At 36.6% G+C, this 19,380-nt stretch overlaps 2 protein-coding genes and 1 long non-coding RNA gene across 9 annotated transcripts; 2 read left to right on the forward strand and 1 right to left on the reverse strand.

The window, feature by feature from the left end:
- Positions 1 to 4,626: 4,626 nt before the first annotated feature.
- Positions 4,627 to 6,861, forward strand: LOC112758153 (uncharacterized). Its single transcript, XR_003179517.3, has 2 exons — positions 4,627 to 4,933; positions 6,590 to 6,861. It is a non-coding gene; the product is annotated as an uncharacterized lncRNA (long non-coding RNA).
- On the reverse strand, positions 6,718 to 13,013 carry LOC112758152 (pentatricopeptide repeat-containing protein At2g13600). 7 transcript variants are annotated; one of them, XM_029293964.2, is made up of 4 exons: positions 12,763 to 13,013; positions 8,055 to 10,691; positions 7,719 to 7,914; positions 6,718 to 7,010 (listed from the first exon to the last, which is right to left on the reverse strand). In XM_029293964.2, the coding sequence occupies exons 2-3, from the start codon at positions 10,685 to 10,687 to the stop codon at positions 7,875 to 7,877; spliced, it is 2,673 nt and encodes an 890-aa protein (XP_029149797.1). In that variant the 5' UTR covers positions 10,688 to 10,691; positions 12,763 to 13,013; the 3' UTR covers positions 6,718 to 7,010; positions 7,719 to 7,874. The 7 variants fall into 7 exon arrangements, with proteins under 7 accessions (XP_029149797.1, XP_072076021.1, XP_072076020.1 ...); XM_072219920.1 differs by having other exon boundaries at positions 7,719 to 7,854; positions 8,045 to 10,691; XM_072219919.1 differs by having other exon boundaries at positions 8,045 to 10,691.
- Positions 13,014 to 13,099: 86 nt separating this feature from the next.
- Positions 13,100 to 18,240, forward strand: LOC112758151 (mannosylglycoprotein endo-beta-mannosidase-like). The gene is made up of 11 exons (XM_072219921.1): positions 13,100 to 13,338; positions 13,463 to 13,601; positions 13,709 to 13,936; positions 14,063 to 14,121; positions 14,339 to 14,387; positions 14,745 to 14,975; positions 15,454 to 15,623; positions 15,745 to 15,949; positions 16,254 to 16,922; positions 17,020 to 17,247; positions 17,363 to 18,240. The coding sequence occupies exons 1-11, from the start codon at positions 13,190 to 13,192 to the stop codon at positions 17,537 to 17,539; spliced, it is 2,304 nt and encodes a 767-aa protein (XP_072076022.1). The 5' UTR covers positions 13,100 to 13,189; the 3' UTR covers positions 17,540 to 18,240.
- The last annotated feature ends 1,140 nt before the right edge of the window (positions 18,241 to 19,380 follow it).

Raw genomic sequence — 19,380 nt, forward strand, 5'->3', positions numbered from 1 at the left:
CTTGCGTCCTTGAACCGATAACCATCTTTCGGCTAACCTAGCCTCCTCCGTCCCTCGGGACCAAATTTGATCATTCTGAGCAAATCTAAAATCTTTATAGAGAGAACCAATCATTAGTTCCCACCCATGGGTCGAATGGAATCCTATACATAAATCTGTTAATAAAAGAATGGAAAAAACTTTTATTGTGTCACTTAAGTTATATAGGAATTCTCGAACCCATGAGTTAAGAATAAGAAGTTCTTGATTACCCATACTGGTTTCTAGTCTATCTCTTTCTATTTCTATATAGAAATATGGAAGGTTGAAAAATCATTATATAAATATATGGATTGAAAATTAGATAATAATCCAGAGATTGCAATAGATAATAAAAAACAGAAGATAATAAAAAACAGAGGTTTGTGATGATTTTTTTGATGATAAAGAAAGAGAATTCTTGGTTCAGTTCTCTACCTTAACGACAGAAAAAAGGATTGATCAAATTCTATTGAGTCTGACTTATAGTGATCCTTTATCAAAGAATAACTCTGGTTATCAAATGATTGAACAATCGGGAGCAATTTACTTACGATACTTAGTTGACATTCATAAAAAGAACTATGATTCATAGTTAATATTTCGACCTCGCAACCGGACTTTAATAAATTTTTATTAGAAGATACGTAAGTTAGGATAAATAAAAAAATTTCCGACTCCTCAGAATTTGGTGACTTCAACTCCACCAACAACTACTTTTGAATCTTTTTTTGGATTACATCCATTATCTCAAGTTCTGGATCGAACCAATCCATTGACCCAAATAGTTCATGGTAGAAAATTGAGTTATTTGGGCCCCGGAGGGGTGACGGGGCGAACTGCTAGTTTTTGGATACGAGATATCCATCCTAGTCATTATGGACGTATTTGTCCAAAGAATACGTATCTATTATTCACAATTCATATTCCTATTTCATTTTAATGAATATAGATTATGGATAAAAGATACTCATACAAATTCATCATGTGCCAGGAACCATATTTCCTATTAATGAAGCAAATTCAATGAAGCAACAACTGGTACCATAGAGAAGCGGCCATAAATTGGATAGTCTTGACCAATTTGAAAGATCGTTTAATGTAGTTGAAATAACTAAATTTTGGGTTGTTCGATCAAGTAAGGGAAATTCAATGGAATTCATAACTGTCTAAATGTTTTTTTTATTATCTAAATATTCAAGAATTAAGTCCATTCTAATGCCCGTTTATGCATGCAAAGAGTTCGTTGTCGGGCGATCCCGTTGATGAGGTTGCTTGCGTCTATGATCGTGCCAAAGGGCAGAGCTTTGTTTTAAGCACTTATTATTGGGTGAGCTAATACGAGTAGTTACAAATCGGATGCTACCAAAAAATGATATTCATCTATTGTATTTTAATGGTAAGAGGAAAAACTATGAAAAAATAGTGGTTCAATTCTATGCTGTTTTATAGGCAGTTAGAATACACCACTAAGCTTGGTCTGTATTCATATTAACTCCGCTCTTTATTCAAGTAGTTTTTTATTGGCAAAATTACCCGAAACCTATGCTTTTTTGAATCTAATTGTAGATATTATGCCAGTAATACCCTTACTCTTTTTTCTTTTAGCTTTTGTTTGGCAAGTTACTGTAAGTTTTCGATGAAATAGTCAATTGGAATAAATATCCTAAAAAAATTCAGAATTTATTCGTGTTTGGATGTGAATGAGTCGAATTACTTATCCCCCAGTCTATTAGTGAACTATCTCTCCAGGGATTGTGAAAGATGTTCCACTAGAAATATTCTTGTTATTGCTTCGACTCATATTCTCCAAAAAGTGGATCCCGCTCTAATAGCTCCGAATAAATTAAATACATGCATTAAGATACGAAGACTTTTTATTCCACAACAACGAAAGCACTTTTTTACTCTTTCATATACTAGGGGATTTCACTTGAAAAAGAGAATGTTCCATACTAATGGACTCAGGTGTATAACCATAACTATGGGTTATTTTTGCTACTTTAGCTTCGGCTTATATAGGTGAATCCATGGAAGGCCATCATTAACTTAACAAATTTAGGAAATAGTCTTTTTTTTTGTCCCAGGTCCTGCATCCACCAAGAAAAATTCTTCCCCTAAGCGTAAAACTTCAGATTGTAAGGCCTTTCTACTACGTAAGAATAAACTGGAATTAGATCTTAGAAATGATGGACTCAAATAGATGCTCATCATAAGTTTGATTCCCCTCTCTTACTGTTCTATTGATCAGAAGCATCCAGATCCTTTTCTATTTCTTCTATATGGTAGAGTTAAAACTAAAAAAAGATATCCCCCTTCCCTATGTTTTCTCACGTTTTCAATAAAACCCTCTTGTAAAAGCATTTTAGCAATGTTTTCAGTAATGTTAGTAAATGGTATTAGAATCCTCTTCCATTTATGTCAGCATTTCGTATAGAGGCTGGACGAAACCAAGAAATAACTCCTCACATACGAAATTATAGAGGGTCCCCTTTAAGATCAAACAATTCCATCGAATTGAGTATGATTGTATGTGTGATAGCATCTACTATACCAGGAATATCAATGAACCCGATTATTGAAATTGCTCAGGATACCCTTTTTTAGCTTCTAGAATCTATTTCTTAGTTCAAGATCCGACCCCTCTTATCTTACTAACTGGAATCAAAGAATTAGTAGATCTGTTCCGCCCAAAATGGGAATGGACTAAGAAAAAGGGAGGATTAAAAATGCGAGATCTTAAAACATATCTCTCCGTGGCACCAGTGGTAAGTACTCTATGATTCGGAGCTTTAGCGGGTCTATTGATCGAAGTCAATCGTTTTTTCCGGATGCATTGATATTCCCTTTTTTTTTTTAATTATAGTTACTGTTCGCAGGAGGCGTAACGATCTGGGTACTGTCTCGGAGAGAGGCTCGGTGAAATAGACATGTCTGTGAAGATGCGGACTACCTCCACCTGGACAGAAAGACCTTATGAAGCTTCACTGTTCCTTGGGATGAACTTTGGGCTTTTCATGCGCAGCTTAGGTGGAGGGCGAATAAGGCCTCCTTCCGGGGGGCCCGAGCCATCAGTGAGATACCACTCTGGAAGAGCTAGAATTCTAACCTTGTGCCAGGACCTACAGGCCAAGGGACAGTCTCAGGTAGACAGTTTCTTTGGGGCGTAGGCCTCCCAAAAGGTAACGGAGGCGTGCAAAGGTTTCCTCGGGCCAGACGGAGATTGGCCCTCGGCGTTAAGAGACCCTCCTGGCCCCACCCTAGACACTCTAAGATCCTTTTTCAAACCTGCTCCCATTTCGAGTCAAGAAATAGATAAATAGACACATCCCATTGCACTGATCGAGAGCGTTCGTAGTGATTGAGGGGTCGAAGACTAAGAAGTGAGTTATTTATCAGCCAAACATTCTATTCTTCTTACGACTTTTATTCATCTAGATTGATTCTAAATTGGCTTTTTTTACCCCACTCTAATAAAATAAACAAAGAATAAAAATGATTATGAATTCACTATGGTATATACATATACCGTTATATAAATATAACTTTGATGTATTTTCTTATAGATTTTATAATTAATATATATATATAGGTTGCCCGGGACTCGAACCCGGAACTAGTCGGATGGAGTAAAAATTGGATTTGTTAATGAATTTAAAAAGGAAGATCTTTTATCCATACCAAATTCAAAAGATGTCATTTTTGATGCAATCAAAAATTCTGTTTTTTTTTTTTTTTACTTTTTAATTTCAAATTAGATAAGGGTTCCCACGAAACAAAAAAGAGGAGATCCCTCTTAGAAATGATATTTTTTGTTATTAGGATTCTCTTTCACATATAAATTGGTGTCTTTTTTTTTTATTCATTCGGGACTGACAGGGCTCGAACCCGCAGCTTCCACCTTGACAGGGCGCAGCTTTAGTAGTTCTTATGCTTCCAGGATAAATCTCCCTTTTGTGCTTCATAAAAAGAACTAGCGGTTTGATGGATCATTACCCTAATGATATAACAAAATACTGGTTTCCTCTCTGCCGCACGATTAGGCGAGAGAGAGGAAAAAGATAGAATCGAACAACTGTACAGGCATCTTTTGCGGATTGCATACGGATTTTGATTTTTCGAACCAAGAGATCCATAAATCGGGATCTTAATGCATGTAGATACAGATGGTCCAATGGAGCAAGAATTTTCAGGAACATTTAGAACTTCTCAGTTCCGAACAGAATAGCCATTTTCAAGTAGTGTTCGTCATTCATAAACACTATTAATGGTATTAGTTGTTCGTCAATTCCATCTCAAAAGACAAATGACAACAAGCCACGTGGAATTTATTTTTTACATCAGCACCTAATTTTTTTTAAAATATATATATTATATCACTACTTTTATTAAAATATCTTTATAATTTAATAAAAATAAAAAATATTTTTTTATTTAATTTTTTAAAAGACTTAAATACCCTTTTTTTTATATGTTAGACAAAAATTACCCTTTTAGATTAATCAAATTGTTTAATTTTATTGTTTCAAAATTTAACTAATCTAAAAAACAAAAACAAAAACACATTTAATAAAATTATTTATCTCTCCATAAACCCTAATCAATCATTCATACCAAAAAAATTAAACAAATCTAAAAAATACTAAAAAAAATCACTTTATTATTTATTCTGCTAGGTTTTTCACCCAACCTTCATATCTCTTCTCGGTGCTTGTATCTCCTTCTCGTCTTTTCAATAGCCTCTTCTCCTGATAAAGAAGACAAAGAAGCTTCCTTCACGGCGACCTGTCAAGGTCACCGCGTCTTTCGCGCGCGCCTCACCCAACCGCGGAGAACATGCGTCAGAGACCGTTACCGTTTTCCTCGTTCTAGAGCGCGTTGCCGTCTTCCTCGTTCCAGAGAGCGTCGCCGTAAGGTTAGTCTCTGTAATTTGGTTGAATATTGCTGCTTTAGATTCTTGTGTTAATCCTCATCCTTCCCTTAACCCCTCTTTTCTTGTCTCTTTAGAATTTATTTACCATTCTCACGCATGCATATACATATTAGAGCTAGTTTGTTCATCAATTTGTGAAACTAAAAAATTATAATTTAAAAATAAAAAATTCCAGAGGGCAAGCACGTTGGAACTAAATTATGAGTACTCTAAGCTGACAGAATGATTTGTGTATTAGAATCTTAGGAGGTCATATACGGCTCAGATACAATCAAATACTAAATTATCTCCTTGTTTAATGAGTTGTTGAGTTCTATTTGTTTAGCTCTTCTCAAAGAATTGTACACAATCAGGTACTTCAAGACAAAACCTAACTCAGAAGCATAATCCTCTTTATTTTTGGTTTGATTCAGTCACACCCAAGTCAAAAACAGCATTATCTTAACTCTTTTTTTTATGGTAATGTTTCTTCGGCTTTTAATGGGTCCCTGAGTTGTTTTCTGGTCATTTTTATATATTTATTTGTTAGGGAGTTTCACCAAATTCCAAATCACAAGTGAAAGCTATGTGCAATCAGATTTGTAATGCTTATCAGGCACCAAGTTTGCAACCTTTGCCTTTTGAACATGTTCATTCAAAAGAAGCTAACATATTTGCCTGCAGCAATCTCTGTTTCTCATTTTTGGTGTAGCCAAAATAAGAAGAAACTATATGCCTTTGTCATGGCTCTTTTTTTTAAAGTTAGTTTTAAGCTGATAATTTGAATGTTTAGGAACTTGTGATTAAAGTTAGTTTAGTTTCATTGCCTTAACTTTGGATTAAATCTTGTGTTGCAAATTGATGATGGCTTTTAACTCATTCCTACTTTGATCCCAATCCCCTATGCTACTTCTACCACAAGCCACCCTTTTCCTCTTTATGAGAAGAGAAAAAACAAAGATCTGCACTTTTTGCAGGTTCTTTGTTCTCTTTTGGATTCTTTGTTTCCTCCGACAACTTATAAGGACCATGAGATTCTCATTCTCATTCTCATGTTAACAACGACATCATTAATATAAATATTAGTATATGGTCTCAGCTCAAACACCCCCTATTATGTTTTTTATGACCATTTGTGTTTGTGAAAATGGGGTAGTGAAAATCATCCTCATTTGAAGCTTGTGTTTTGGGGAGTTTGGTTTGCTGGGGATGAAGTTTATGTGAAGTTATTATTTTTTTTTAAGGTTGTTTGGTTTGGTATATTGATAAATCAATGTATTTGAATGTATATCATATCTAGATACATTTTGTTATCAATAAGTATTTGAATGTATTTGGGTTTAGTGTGAGTGCAATGCATCCATTGCTTTTTTATCTTTATATATATATATATATATCCACCTGACATAGTTAAGATTGTTTAAAGGCACGCAAGACACTGAAACAAGATACAAAGACACTACTAACAAGAAACACAACTTACTTTTTATTTTTTCTTTTATTATTCTTGTTAATTTTTTATACTTATATTTTTTTTATCCAAATTTTTTTAATGAAAAAAAATAAGAATAAATTAAATTTTCATAATTTATTTTAATTTATCATCAAATAAAATATAATAATACTAATTTTTGTGTCTCTTTCTTGTCCTATTGTCAGAAGCAAACGCAGCCTAATGGTGGGTGAAAGTGGAGTGACAATAAAGCTTCAGATGGAAAATTTTATATACTATTGCTTAAAAGTATCATGTTGAATTAAAATCAATTTGTGAGTAATGACTATTAAAGTTTGTTCTCGTGAGTAATCCAATTTTATACTCTTCCGGATTATAAAAATGATGTAATCTTATGACATAGTATATTATTACTAACAGCTGAACTCCTTTTGTCAGCGTTGCAGCAGACACAAAAAAGTTAAGTATGATTATGCTACACATTGTTCTCTATCTCACCTCACATAAACTCAACGTGAATTGAATATCCATGAATGAACCGAGCACCTTCTTTCTTTTAATGACACTGAACCTTCAATTACTGGATCTTGTTCCAGCTCTATGGGGATCATAATAGTATATGAATGCCTGCAAAAGAGATTAATAACATAGTGACATCAAAGTAGTACCGGAACTTAAAAAGCAACTTTGTGCATTACATTCCAGCATCAAAATAACCACAAATAATATAAAACTAGGTTAAATAAAAAAAGGAAATAAATGGAAATAAACAGTCAGGTTCCCTGCCTGACTTAGCTTCACGGTTTCTTTGGTAAAATTATTCCAAACATTGATTGAACCTAGTTCCCGTCTTCAGGTACACTCATTACTCAAAATTATGAAACTGAAAAAAGGACGCCTATTACTGTAATGAAGTAAATCCGCATTTTAGTTCCCACAACTTTCAGAAAATAAATTTAGTTTTTGGAAGATTACTAGACTAGCGACATCAAACTGGTCCATAGACTGCACAGTAAAAAATTGTCCATACATTATTAATTTTGCTCACCAAATGACATTAACTTGATTCCATTAGAAAACAACTTTTTTGTTTAGGATACTTTGATCTTACAAAAATCAGTTGAGTACCTTATAGCTGACATTCAACATTTCAACTGTAGAACTCTAATGATTGTTTTAAAAAAATAAACCAGGTTGAAGATGTGTGCCATACACTAGTTAGTAGTTACACACATGCTAATAAGTAATGGACTTATGGACTTGAATGTATCACATCATGGAAAGATGAAAACAATAACCAAGTATTGGACATAGTTATATATACATACACCGCACCTGCTCCCAATGTGCTGGAGGATCCTCTGGTGCAGTGGACAGGAGTCAGGATTTGTCCACTTTCTCTCCTCCAACTAGTGTGCACTAGATGATTATCAGTAAGGAGTTGATTAATGAAAATTGCTTGGTGCTCTTGCTGGCCAATTAAATTCAATATCAAACCAAAATGCAAAACCAATGTAGACATGCAGTGGTGCTGTAGAACAAGCGAAAATTATTTCCATAAATGCAATATATCGCAAGATTTTTCAATAATAATAAATGTTGAGAAGGAAAGAAGAAATTAACAAGAGAAATGTGGGAGGGAGCAAATATATAATATGTACCACATGTTACCAATAATCTTTACACGAGCAAACCCCATCCTTAAAATGATGAAATCGAAATCCATCTCTCATGATAAGTTCCCTTGAGGTGACAAAAGACAATAGCTTTATTACCGAGTGACAATCATGGCAGACACGGAGATTTTTCATCACATATAAAGGCATCCAAGATGGCAAACTCAGTAACCCAAAAGCGAAGGCAAGCTTTTCACTATGGTATTTCTGACTCCTATGGGGAGAAGAAACTGAACTAATATATCTTCCTGTATGTTCTATCTTCTTCATCATCTCCTCCAGTTTTATATAAATTTCCTTTATCTGTGGATGATTGGTGTCATCTACGGTGAATACATGTACCGTGTTATCAACCTCTATCCAGCTACAGCCTGGACTCTTTCGAATTCCCTTCACTTTCATTAGCTTTCTCATATTAGCAACACCTTCTAACTCTCCAGATTCAGCATATATATTTGCTAGAAGGACATAATTACCAGAATCTTCAGGATTTAATTCCACCAAGTTCTTCAAGGCAGTTTCTGCTAGATGTGATTCATGATGGATTCGGCAGGCTCCAAGTAGAGCCCCCCAAACAGTAGCATTCGGCTTAAAAGGCATTTCATCTATCACTTCCTTAGCCTCGTCTAGCATCCCTGCTCGTCCAAGCATATCTACTATACAAACAAAGTGCTCATTTGTAGGAGAAATACCAAAAACTTTAGTCATGGATTTGAAGTAATGTTTACCCTCTACTACAAGCCCCATGTGGCTGCAGCCAGATAGAACAGAAATATAACTAATGTGATCAGGTTTGCACTCGGTCTTCAACATATCCTCAAATGTCTCAATTACTTTCTTGCCTAAACCATTTTGAGCATATGCTGCCATCATAGCATTCCAGGAAATAAGGTTTTTCACATATATTGAGTCAAAAACTTTCTGTGCTTCTTTGATTTGCCCACATCTTGAATACATGGTAACAATACTATTTGCAACTGAAACATCCGATATAAGGGCGAACTTAATGGCATGCGATAGAATTTGCATCCCAAGTTTTACAACAGCTAAGTCAGCGCATGCCCTAATTGAAGTAGCTAAAGAGATCCAGTCTGGTTCTACTCCTCTTCTTCTCATCAGAACATACAACTTCAGCCCTTCTTCCGATAACCCATGTTGAACATATGTGCTTAGCATTGAGTTCCAAGTGATGACATTGCGCTCAGGCATTAAATCAAAACATTCACGAGCTCTGGAAATGTCTCCATTCTGAGAGAAGGCAGTGATCATGGCTGTCCATGATATAGTATCTCTAAGCGGCATCAATCTAAATGCAAGATAAGCTTTCTCAAAATCGCCAAACTTTGAATACATTGTAATAATTGCATTCCCTACAGGAACATAAGAATCCATACCACTTTTGATTGTATATCCATGAAGCAGCTCCCCAATAGCAGCATGATTTTGTTCTGAACAAACCCCAAGAACAGTTGCAAGGGTAACATCATCCAACACAACAGAAGCCTGTCTCATTTGGTTAAACAATGCCAGAGCGTCTTCTTCAAGTCCAAACTGAGCCACACCAGTGATCAAGCAAGTCCAAGAAACTTCATTGCGTTCCTCTAAGCAGTCAAACACGCGCCTCGCCAATTCTAAGCGTCCACACTTAGCATACATATCTATCAAACCACTTCCCAAATAGGCATCTAAGCCATGCTCCACGCGAAGAATCCGAGCATGCAAGTGTGCACCCCATTCAAGATCACCAATGCTGGCACACGCGCTGAGTACACTACCATAGGTCATGAAAATCGGGTTAAACCCCCTATCACACATCTCTAAAAACAAGAAAAGGCATTTGACCCCAAGGCCGTGCTGAGAGAAAACTGAGATCAAAGTGTTCCATGAAACAGAATCATGTTCCGGCATCCGAGAAAACAAATCAAGAGCCTTATAAGCTCCATACAACCTTGAATAACCGTAAATCATGCTGTTCCAACAGAACAAACTGGGCTCCTCAATGCCAAAGAAGACACTCTCCGCGAACCCAATCGCTCCGCCTTTAATGTACATATCAACAAGGGCGTTTTGGATGCTGATATGGGCTCCTAAACGTAATTTGACCACAAGGGAATGCAACTGAAGAGCGAAAGGAGTGCATCCGAGGCAGCCACAAGCCTTCATTACACAAGTAAACGAAAAAGGATCAAATTTGTCCTGAGTTTGACCATTATGAAATTCGAATTCCCGGAGCATGGAAGTGAAGGTCTGGATGCTATGAGCTGGGAGGCCATTGTGAGAGTAGCCGGATATGAGGGTTGTCCAAGAGACGGAGTCTCGTTGGGGCATTTCGTCGAACAGGTGTTGTGCGTGGGAGACCCGACCAGAAGAGAGTAGCGCATGGATGATGGCATTCCAAGTGAAGACATTGCGGTGAGTGGTGGACTCGTGGAAGAGGCGGAGGGCATCGTCGGTGAGGTGGCAGTTGGAATAGACGTGGAGGAGGCTGTTGCACAAGAAGACGGAGGCATACCAGCCGGAGAGGATGAGGTGGCCGTGGAGCACGCGGGCGTTGCGTGGGGATTTGAGGGAGGAGCAATGCTTGAGTGTTTCGTAGAGGTTCTGGTAAGATAGGTAAGAATAGGGCATGTGCCTAGGCAAGGGCATGGCAAAGAAGAAAGGAAGAGAGGTTTAATATTTGAAAAAAACTGTAATCTTCTTCTTCTTCTTTGATCGGGTCACCGGATTACTGGTTCAACCGGTGGATCACTGATTTACCCGGTTAATCCGGTCATAATTAAAAAAATATAAAATTATATAAATAAAATTAAAATAATATCTTAAAACTTAAAATGCAAATTTTTACAAACATTAATAATCTAATATCAAGTCTTTGCTGATGATGCTTGTTCTTGAGATTGTGGCGTTTCTGATGGTGTTTGAGATGAAGACATTTTTAAAATTCTAGCAAAAAAAACCAAAAATATTTTCAGCAACAAAAGATTTGCTTAAATCAGTTTTTAAGCAACACAGCAACCACCACCATTTCACCAAAGTCAAGATTCTGAAAACCGGACCGGTTATCAAACCGCTTTAGTCACTAGTTCATTGGTCCAATCGGTCCAACTGGTGGTTCAACCGAAAAAACCGTTTTAGTATAAAATAATAAATAAATTATAAAGGACCAAAGATTAGGGTACTCCAAGAACTCCTATTAGATGCAACGGCATTCAACATTATCACATATTCTCATACACACATACAAAGCCTTAACTCAAAGAACAACCACAGCAAGTGACTTGGAAAGAAAATGTAAACACCGAAACAATCACAAGCATACAGAACATGTGAATATTATTATAGCAAACATAATAATAAAATAGCTCTTCTAATGCGTCTCCAAAAATATCCCGAATCAAGAAAACTACATAATCTGATCCACTTGATTCAGAAAGCTACATATATTAGAAAAATTAAGAATCAACTAAAAGAAAAAGAAAAGGAAGGCCTGGTTGATTCGATTCAATTGCCTGAGATGAAGAATCAAACAGGGCTGAGAAGTTGAGAGTTTAAATGTTAAACCTCAATATTCAAATAACATGACTCCATTATTGTTATTATTACACCCTTCTAATGTCACAAACTCAATATATATTATAGTCCGTTGACACTTGTGTATTCACAACTTGGCCTCATCATTCTGATTCATACCTTAAGTAGAAGAAAAAGTCCCAATAAGCTTTCGTTACAATTTTATCCAGAGAGTTGGGGTTTTGGTTCGGAGTTCATGCCAATGATAATGACGAGAGGGATGAATCCGTGAATCAGTAAAATAGGCAGTGCAAATTTTAACAAAGTTCACCACAGTGATTAACAACAGCAAAAAGCACTGAAGGGACACTCAATAATATAGGCAGTGCAAATTTCAACAAAGCTCATAACAATGATTAACAACAACAAAAAGCACTGAAAGAACAGTGAATCAGTAACATGGGCAGTGCAAATTTAAAATTTAGAAGTTATCGATTTAAAATTTATCATCAAATACAATCAGTAAGCAAAGCCAATCAATCAAGCACTGACTGAGCATTCTGTTCTGATTCTGTGACTGGGAAGCAACAAATTCAGCAACAAATTCAAGTTACAGCAACAAATTTAACAAATCCTAGTAAAGTCCCGATTTACAGCAAAAAGGCAAATTTATTGATTACCAATTCAGCAACATGCAGAAATACAGGGAGAAGGGAAATCTGGAAAAGAGAGAACACTAAACCAAAACATTAACCAATAATCACAAAACACTAAACCTTCAGCCAGCAATTACAAACATTAGCACATTATAAAACATTCCAAAACACTAAACCTTCACCCAGCAAAACCAGCAACTACAAACAAAGCCATCAGTAAATTTGAACAAAAAATTAAGAGCCATCAGCAACTAACAGAGCCATCGAGCCATCAGTAACAGAGCAAAGAATTGAAAGCAACAGACTAACAGAGCCATGGAGCCATCAGTAAATTTGAAAAAAAAAATGTACAGCCATCAACAACCAGCAAATACAAGACAGATCCATCAGCAGCAGACAATTACAATTTACAAAACAAAAGAAAAATGGAACAAAAATTGAACAACAATTTCAGAACTTCAAACGAAGAAGAAGACCGAACATTCAGAAATTAAAAGGAAGAAGCGGAGGCGAAGAATTGTAAGCAGGGCCACTAACCTGGGTTCCGTGCCGGGAAGCCAGCGAAGATGAAAACGACGTGCCGAGCTACCTGGGGAAGAGGAAGATGTAAACGACGTGCCAGCGAAGATGAAAACGACACGGGGAAGAGGAAGCAGCGGCGGCGCTGAGGACCCGGGGACGGCGGCGGCGATGAAGGGCTAGGGTTTTCCTTGGCTTCAGAGGTCTCCACTCTCTAGGGAGTGCACGAACGGTTGGGAAGAAGAGGGGGGGGGGGTTGGTTCACGAATGGTTCTGCTTTTGTTTTTTTTTTTTTTCAAATAAACAAAACGGCGTCGTTTTATTCGAACCAGCCGGTTACCGGTCCGGTCCAACCGGCCAATTCGACGGTGGCGATCTAATTTCTGTTCTCATTTCTCTGACTCGTGTCGGTTCAGGGATCTAATTATTCTCAACTCCGGCGACTATGGCGGAGCAACACCGCAAGACGGTGCTTGATTCCGGGTGGCTGGCAGCCAGGTCCACCGAAGTCCAATCCACTGGAATCCAGCTCACCACTACTCACCCCCCTACTTCCCCCACTTCACCATGGATGCAAGCTCTCGTCCCTGGAACGTAATCTCTCTCTCTCTCTCTTGATTGTGACAAACACAGCATTATTAGCTTTTAATTACTATCCATTCATGCATTTCCTTTCATTCTTGTCTTTGTGGTAGTTTACTATCTATTGAATTGACAGTGTTCTGGGGACCTTAGTGAAGAACAAAGTGGTGCCTGATCCCTTTTATGGACTTCAAAATGAAGACATTGTAGATATTGCTGATTCTGGAAGAGATTATTATACCTTCTGGTTTTTTACCACCTTTAACTGTAAGCTGGTACGTTGATGCTCTGTTGTTGTGGTTCTTTATTTGATATTTGTTTCTTTATTGTTTTGATGGATCATGGATTGACATAAGTTAACTAATTACTGGATCCTTTGCAGTCTATCAATCAACACTGCGATCTGAACTTCCGTGGAATCAATTACTATGCTGATGTGTATTTGAATGGGCACGAAATCACATTGCCAAAAGGAATGTTTCGAAGGCATGCAATTGATGTCACCGATATTCTTCACCCTGATGGCAGTAATCTTCTAGCTGTTCTTGTTCACCCTCCCGATCATCCTGGGAGAATTCCTCCTGAAGGGGGACAGGGTGGTGATCACGAGGTCAGGATACGGTTTAGAGCTTATTAAATCAGTTAGGGCTTTGGAATTGAGAGCCTGACGAGAGTTAGAGAGGAAGTGATTGATTATTGTAGAGTGTCTAAGTCATTCTCGTTTGTTGCTCTGCAGATAGGCAAGGATGTTGCCACACAATATGTGGAAGGCTGGGATTGGATAGCTCCAATAAGGTCACTTACTTGATTAATGTTCCATGGACAACGTATTTCCTTTTATTTTCCCTTAATTATGTCAAATAATATATAAAAACCATCATTCTTTTAAATATAGTGCATTTTGAGCATTACATGTTGACTGCTTAAAATTTGAAGAGAATGTGCACTACAGAGTGGGTCATGTAAAACAAAATGCATCTTTATCTAATGCTAGTGTTGAATTTGATTGCAGAGATAGGAATACTGGAATATGGGATGAAGTTTCCATTTCTGTTACTGGGGTGAGTTATATACTTATATTAAATATTTTAGTTCACTATCCCAAATTCTTTTCATGCATGAGAATTTGTCATTGAGACCATTTAAGTTAGCCTTTTTTCTCCTGATCGTCCTTTTCGGTTCGGTGCATTGCCCTTCCTCTCCCTTCTGTATTCATGGTTAAATATAAAGAACTGCTAGTCCTGTCATATACTGGTTTTTTTGTAGTTCACAATTAGAGAAATGCTATGATACCTTTTTCCATACAGCTAATGAATTTGATTGAGCATTCTTTAGAGTTTACTTCTTGATAGTTGATAGTGCTTCTAAGTTCTAACCATTACTTGGGAGGATGATTTCAGTATCTTTGTTTTGTGCAGCCAGTAAAAATAATTGATCCACACTTGATATCATCATTTTTTGACAATTATGAAAGAGCTTATCTACACACAACTACTGAGTTGGAAAATAAGAGCTCCTGGACTGCTGAGTGTTCTTTGAGTATCCAAGTGATCATGGAACTTGAGGATAACATTTGCCTAGTGGAGCATGTGGAAACTCAATATCTCTCAGTTCCAGCAAATTCAAGGGTGCAGTATACATTTCCTGAGGTCAGTGACAACATTCAATTGCTTTTGACAAAGTTTAGTCCACTGTGTGGATGTATCTTATTCTCACTCTTAAACTGCTCTAATCCTATTATTATAATTGTTGAAATCAACTTTCATATCCTGAACCTGAAGTCCTAAATGACTATTATGACCATACAGTCTTTGATATACTGCTGCTAGTTTTTAGGTTCAAGATACCATAAATAATAAGTGGTTCTCTGTGTTTCTTTGTTTGTGAAAAGGAAATAAAAGGTTCAGGTATGAGGGGACATATTTGATGAGGTGATGTTTAGCAATTTCCAAGATATTGGGATTCATAAGTTGTAATTATTACTTGATGTTCCTCTGAAGTGGTTATACTGATGGTGTGATCCAAAGAAACAAAACTGACAGCAAGAGAGTATATAAAGATTTTTAAGTAGTCAAAGTGATCATAGTCATTGTTGTAGCTTATTTTCTTCTGCATCTTCTTCCCCAGCTTTTCTTCTATAAGCCCAATTTATGGTGGCCAAATGGAATGGGAAAGCAGTCTTTGTACAATGTTATCATTAACATTGATGTTAAAGAATATGGTGAGTCTGATTCATGGAGCCATCTCTTTGGGTTCCGCAAAATTGAGAGCCATATTGATGATGCTACTGGAGGGAGGTATGATGAATTTCTTATTTGATGTTTCTTCAATGTGGTATTCTGTACCTTTTTCTTAGTAGAATTAATTCAATCTTAATCTGTTTCTGTATATGTCTGTTGCATGTTTTTTATCTTTTAGGTTGTTTAAAGTCAATGGAGAACCAATTTTTATTCGAGGGGGAAACTGGATATTGTCTGATGGGCTACTGAGGCTTTCTAAGAAGCGGTATAATGCAGATATAAAATTTCATGCAGATATGAATTTAAACATGATTCGTTGCTGGGGTGGTGGACTTGCAGAAAGGCCAGAGTTTTATCATTATTGTGACTATTATGGCCTTCTGGTAAGCCATATTGCTAATATATCTACTTGTCATCCTTTACCTTAAGCTATATTTTTTGAAGATATTTATTGAATAATGCTGCTCTGTCAAACCCATACAAACTTGAATGACTCAATTGTCATTATTAAAAACAGTGTTATGTAGTTCTCTTCATTGTCTGTGTTGAACATGACTTTGTTATGAGCGTACTTTTGGAGGTCTTTTGTTGCGTCCCAGTATCTGTATCTTAATAGTTTATTTTTATATTACATCAATGCCACCATTGGTTTTGAAAATGGTCATGCTTCTGGTTTAAATCTTCCAGGTATGGCAAGAGTTCTGGATAACTGGGGATGTTGATGGACGTGGCGATCCAATATCAAATCCAAATGGACCTCTAGACCATGATCTTTTCTTGTTTTGTGCAAGAGACACGGTGAAGCTTCTCAGAAATCATCCTAGTCTTGCTCTCTGGGTGGGTGGAAATGAACAAACTCCACCAGATGATATAAATACTGCTTTGAAAAATGATCTGAGGCTTCATCCTTGGTTTGAAGCTGTAGATGAAACTAACAAATCTGTAGGACACTTGTCTCCAGAGCTGACCGATCCCAGTCAGTACCTTGATGGCACACGCATATACATAGAAGGATCATTGTGGGATGGGTTTGCTAATGGAAAGGGGAACTTCACTGATGGTCCTTATGAAATTCAAAATCCGGAAGACTTCTTCAAGGATAATTATTATGATTATGGATTTAATCCAGAGGTTGGCTCTGTAGGAGTGCCAGTTGCATCTACCATAAGAGCCACAATGCCTCCAGAAGGATGGAAGATACCAGTGTTTAAGAAACTTTCCAATGGTTATGTAGAAGAAGTTCCGAACCCTATATGGGAGTACCATAAATACATTCCTTATTCGAAACCAAGCAAGGTTCATGATCAAATTCAACTTTATGGTGATGCAAAAGATCTTGATGATTTTTGTTTGAAGGTAAGAGAAGTCTTCATATCTTTGGCCATTCCTGATTTTCCTTCCTTTGTTCTTTCATTGAAGCTGGTGTAAAATTTTTATTCTATTATCCTGTCAGGCTCAACTTGTCAATTACGTACAATATAGAGCTCTTCTCGAAGGATGGAGCTCTCGAATGTGGAGCAAATATACCGGTGTATTGATTTGGAAGACGCAAAATCCTTGGACGGGTCTGAGAGGTCAGTTTTATGATCATCTCCTTGACCAAACCGCAGGCTTCTATGGTTGTCGATGTGCTGCCGAGCCAATTCACATACAACTTAATCTGGCTACATATTCTATAGAGGTAATTGTGTATGAAATGAAGCTCAGTTATATGAATTAGGAATAAAATTAGACACGTCATTTTACAAATATGATAACTTTCAATTGATTTTATAATTTATCTTTTCCCAACACAGGTTGTTAATACTACGTTGAAAGAATTATCTAATGTGGCTATGGAAGCTTCAGTGTGGAATCTGGAAGGAACATGCTCATACTATAAGATTCTTGAAAATCTCTCTTTGCTGCCAAAGAAGGTTGCATCTATTTCTGAGATGGATTATCCGAAGTCAAAAAATTCAGAACCAGTTTAATTTCTTCTTCTCAAACTATACAGCATGTCAGATCACACAACCATCTCTAGAAACTTTTATTGGTTACATATTTCCGGTGGAGATTACAAGCTATTGGAGCCATATAGGAAGAAGAAAATACCTCTCAGGATAACATCCCAGACTTCCAATGAAGGGTCCACTTACAAAATTCAAATTCAAGTGAAGAACACATCAAAAGAACCATACTCTAAAAGTTCAACAAGTAGGCTCAGCTATGTTGATGGTAAGGACTCACTGGAAACAGCAGATTCCTTGGTTGACAAGGAACATGAAGTTGGTTGGTTTAAGAGGTTACAGAGATGTTTTGCTGGGAAAAGTGATGGTTTGAAAGTTTATGAGATAAATGGGGAGGACGTTGGTGTTGCTTTCTTTCTTCATTTTTCTGTTCATACCTCAAAGAAGGACAATAAGGAAGGGGAAGACACCAGAATTCTTCCAGTTCATTATTCAGATAACTACATTTCAGTGATCCCAGGAGAGGTGATGCATATTGAGTTGACTTTTGAAGTCACTGACCCTGAGGGTGTCACTCCTTGTGTTGCTCTGCATGCTTGGAATTACGATGAAGCACACTTCATTCTATGAAGTTGTATGATAATCACACTCAACACAACAGCCTTGTGAAATGCTCATGTATTTTAGATTTTAAAGTAATATTACATGACTAACAAAGTTTATTATTTTTTACCAAAATCAAATACTGAATTATAAAATATTAGGCTCAAAGTGTTGGCTAATATTGATGAGAAAAATTATTGGTTTTTTACCTTTCTCTTAAATTTATCAAAGGAAGGGTAAACATAAGGGAAATTTTAGTTGATTTTTTTTAGTAAGAAAAATCATTAGCAACCGTCTCCTTTTAATGTATGAACTCGAACTCAAGACTATTAAAAGAGAACTAATTAATTTAACGTTTCTCACTAAATTAACACAATACTGTTGTAAAATAAATAAATAAGGAAGAGAAATAAATATAAAATAGAGAAATATAAATATGCTCTTATCTTACTATAATATAAGTAATCTCTATATTTACTAATATTATAGATACTGTTGTTTAAAACTAAAGAGAGATAAAAGAGAGAGAAAATATTTGTATAATAAAAAAGAAGAGAATATTGTTTTTATTGATGTATGTTGCTTCAACCGTAGCTTCTCTTATTTATACATGTAACAATACTTGCTTTTCAAACTTCATTTATTTTGATTCTGTCTTGAAAGAGGTTCCTTCAGTATTGAGAAGGTTAGCCTACGTGGTCATCCACATCCTTATCACAACACTCCCCCTTGGATGACCATTTAGGATTATTGCCTCGTTAAAACCTTACTAAAGAAAAATCCAGTGGGAAAAAACCTTAGTGAAGGAAAAAGAGTACAATATCCTTTAGTGATAGGGACTGCCTCATTAAAAACCTTGTCAAGAAAAACCCAATGGGAAAAAACCTGACCAAGGAAAAAAGAGTACAGTCTCCCCCTCTTGTCAACATCATTTAATGTCTCGAAATCTGCGCATCCCAATCTTATGTACCAATCTTTCAAAGGAGGATTTTGGGAGTGACTTTGTGAATAAATCTGCCAGATTGTCACTTGAGCAGATCTGTTGGACATCAATTGTCCCTTGATTTTGAAGATCATGAGTGAAGAAGAATTTGGGAGAAATATGCTTTGTTCTGTCACCTTTTATGTATCCGCCTTTAAGCTGAGCAATGCATGCTGTATTATCTTCAAACAGGACAGTTGGAGCTATCTTATGATCAATCAGTCCACATGATGACAGAATATATTGGATCAGACTTCTGAGCCAAAAACATTCGCGACTA

This window comes from Arachis hypogaea, chromosome 16 (genome assembly GCF_003086295.3).
Source record: "Arachis hypogaea cultivar Tifrunner chromosome 16, arahy.Tifrunner.gnm2.J5K5, whole genome shotgun sequence".
Lineage (NCBI taxonomy): Eukaryota > Viridiplantae > Streptophyta > Magnoliopsida > Fabales > Fabaceae > Arachis > Arachis hypogaea.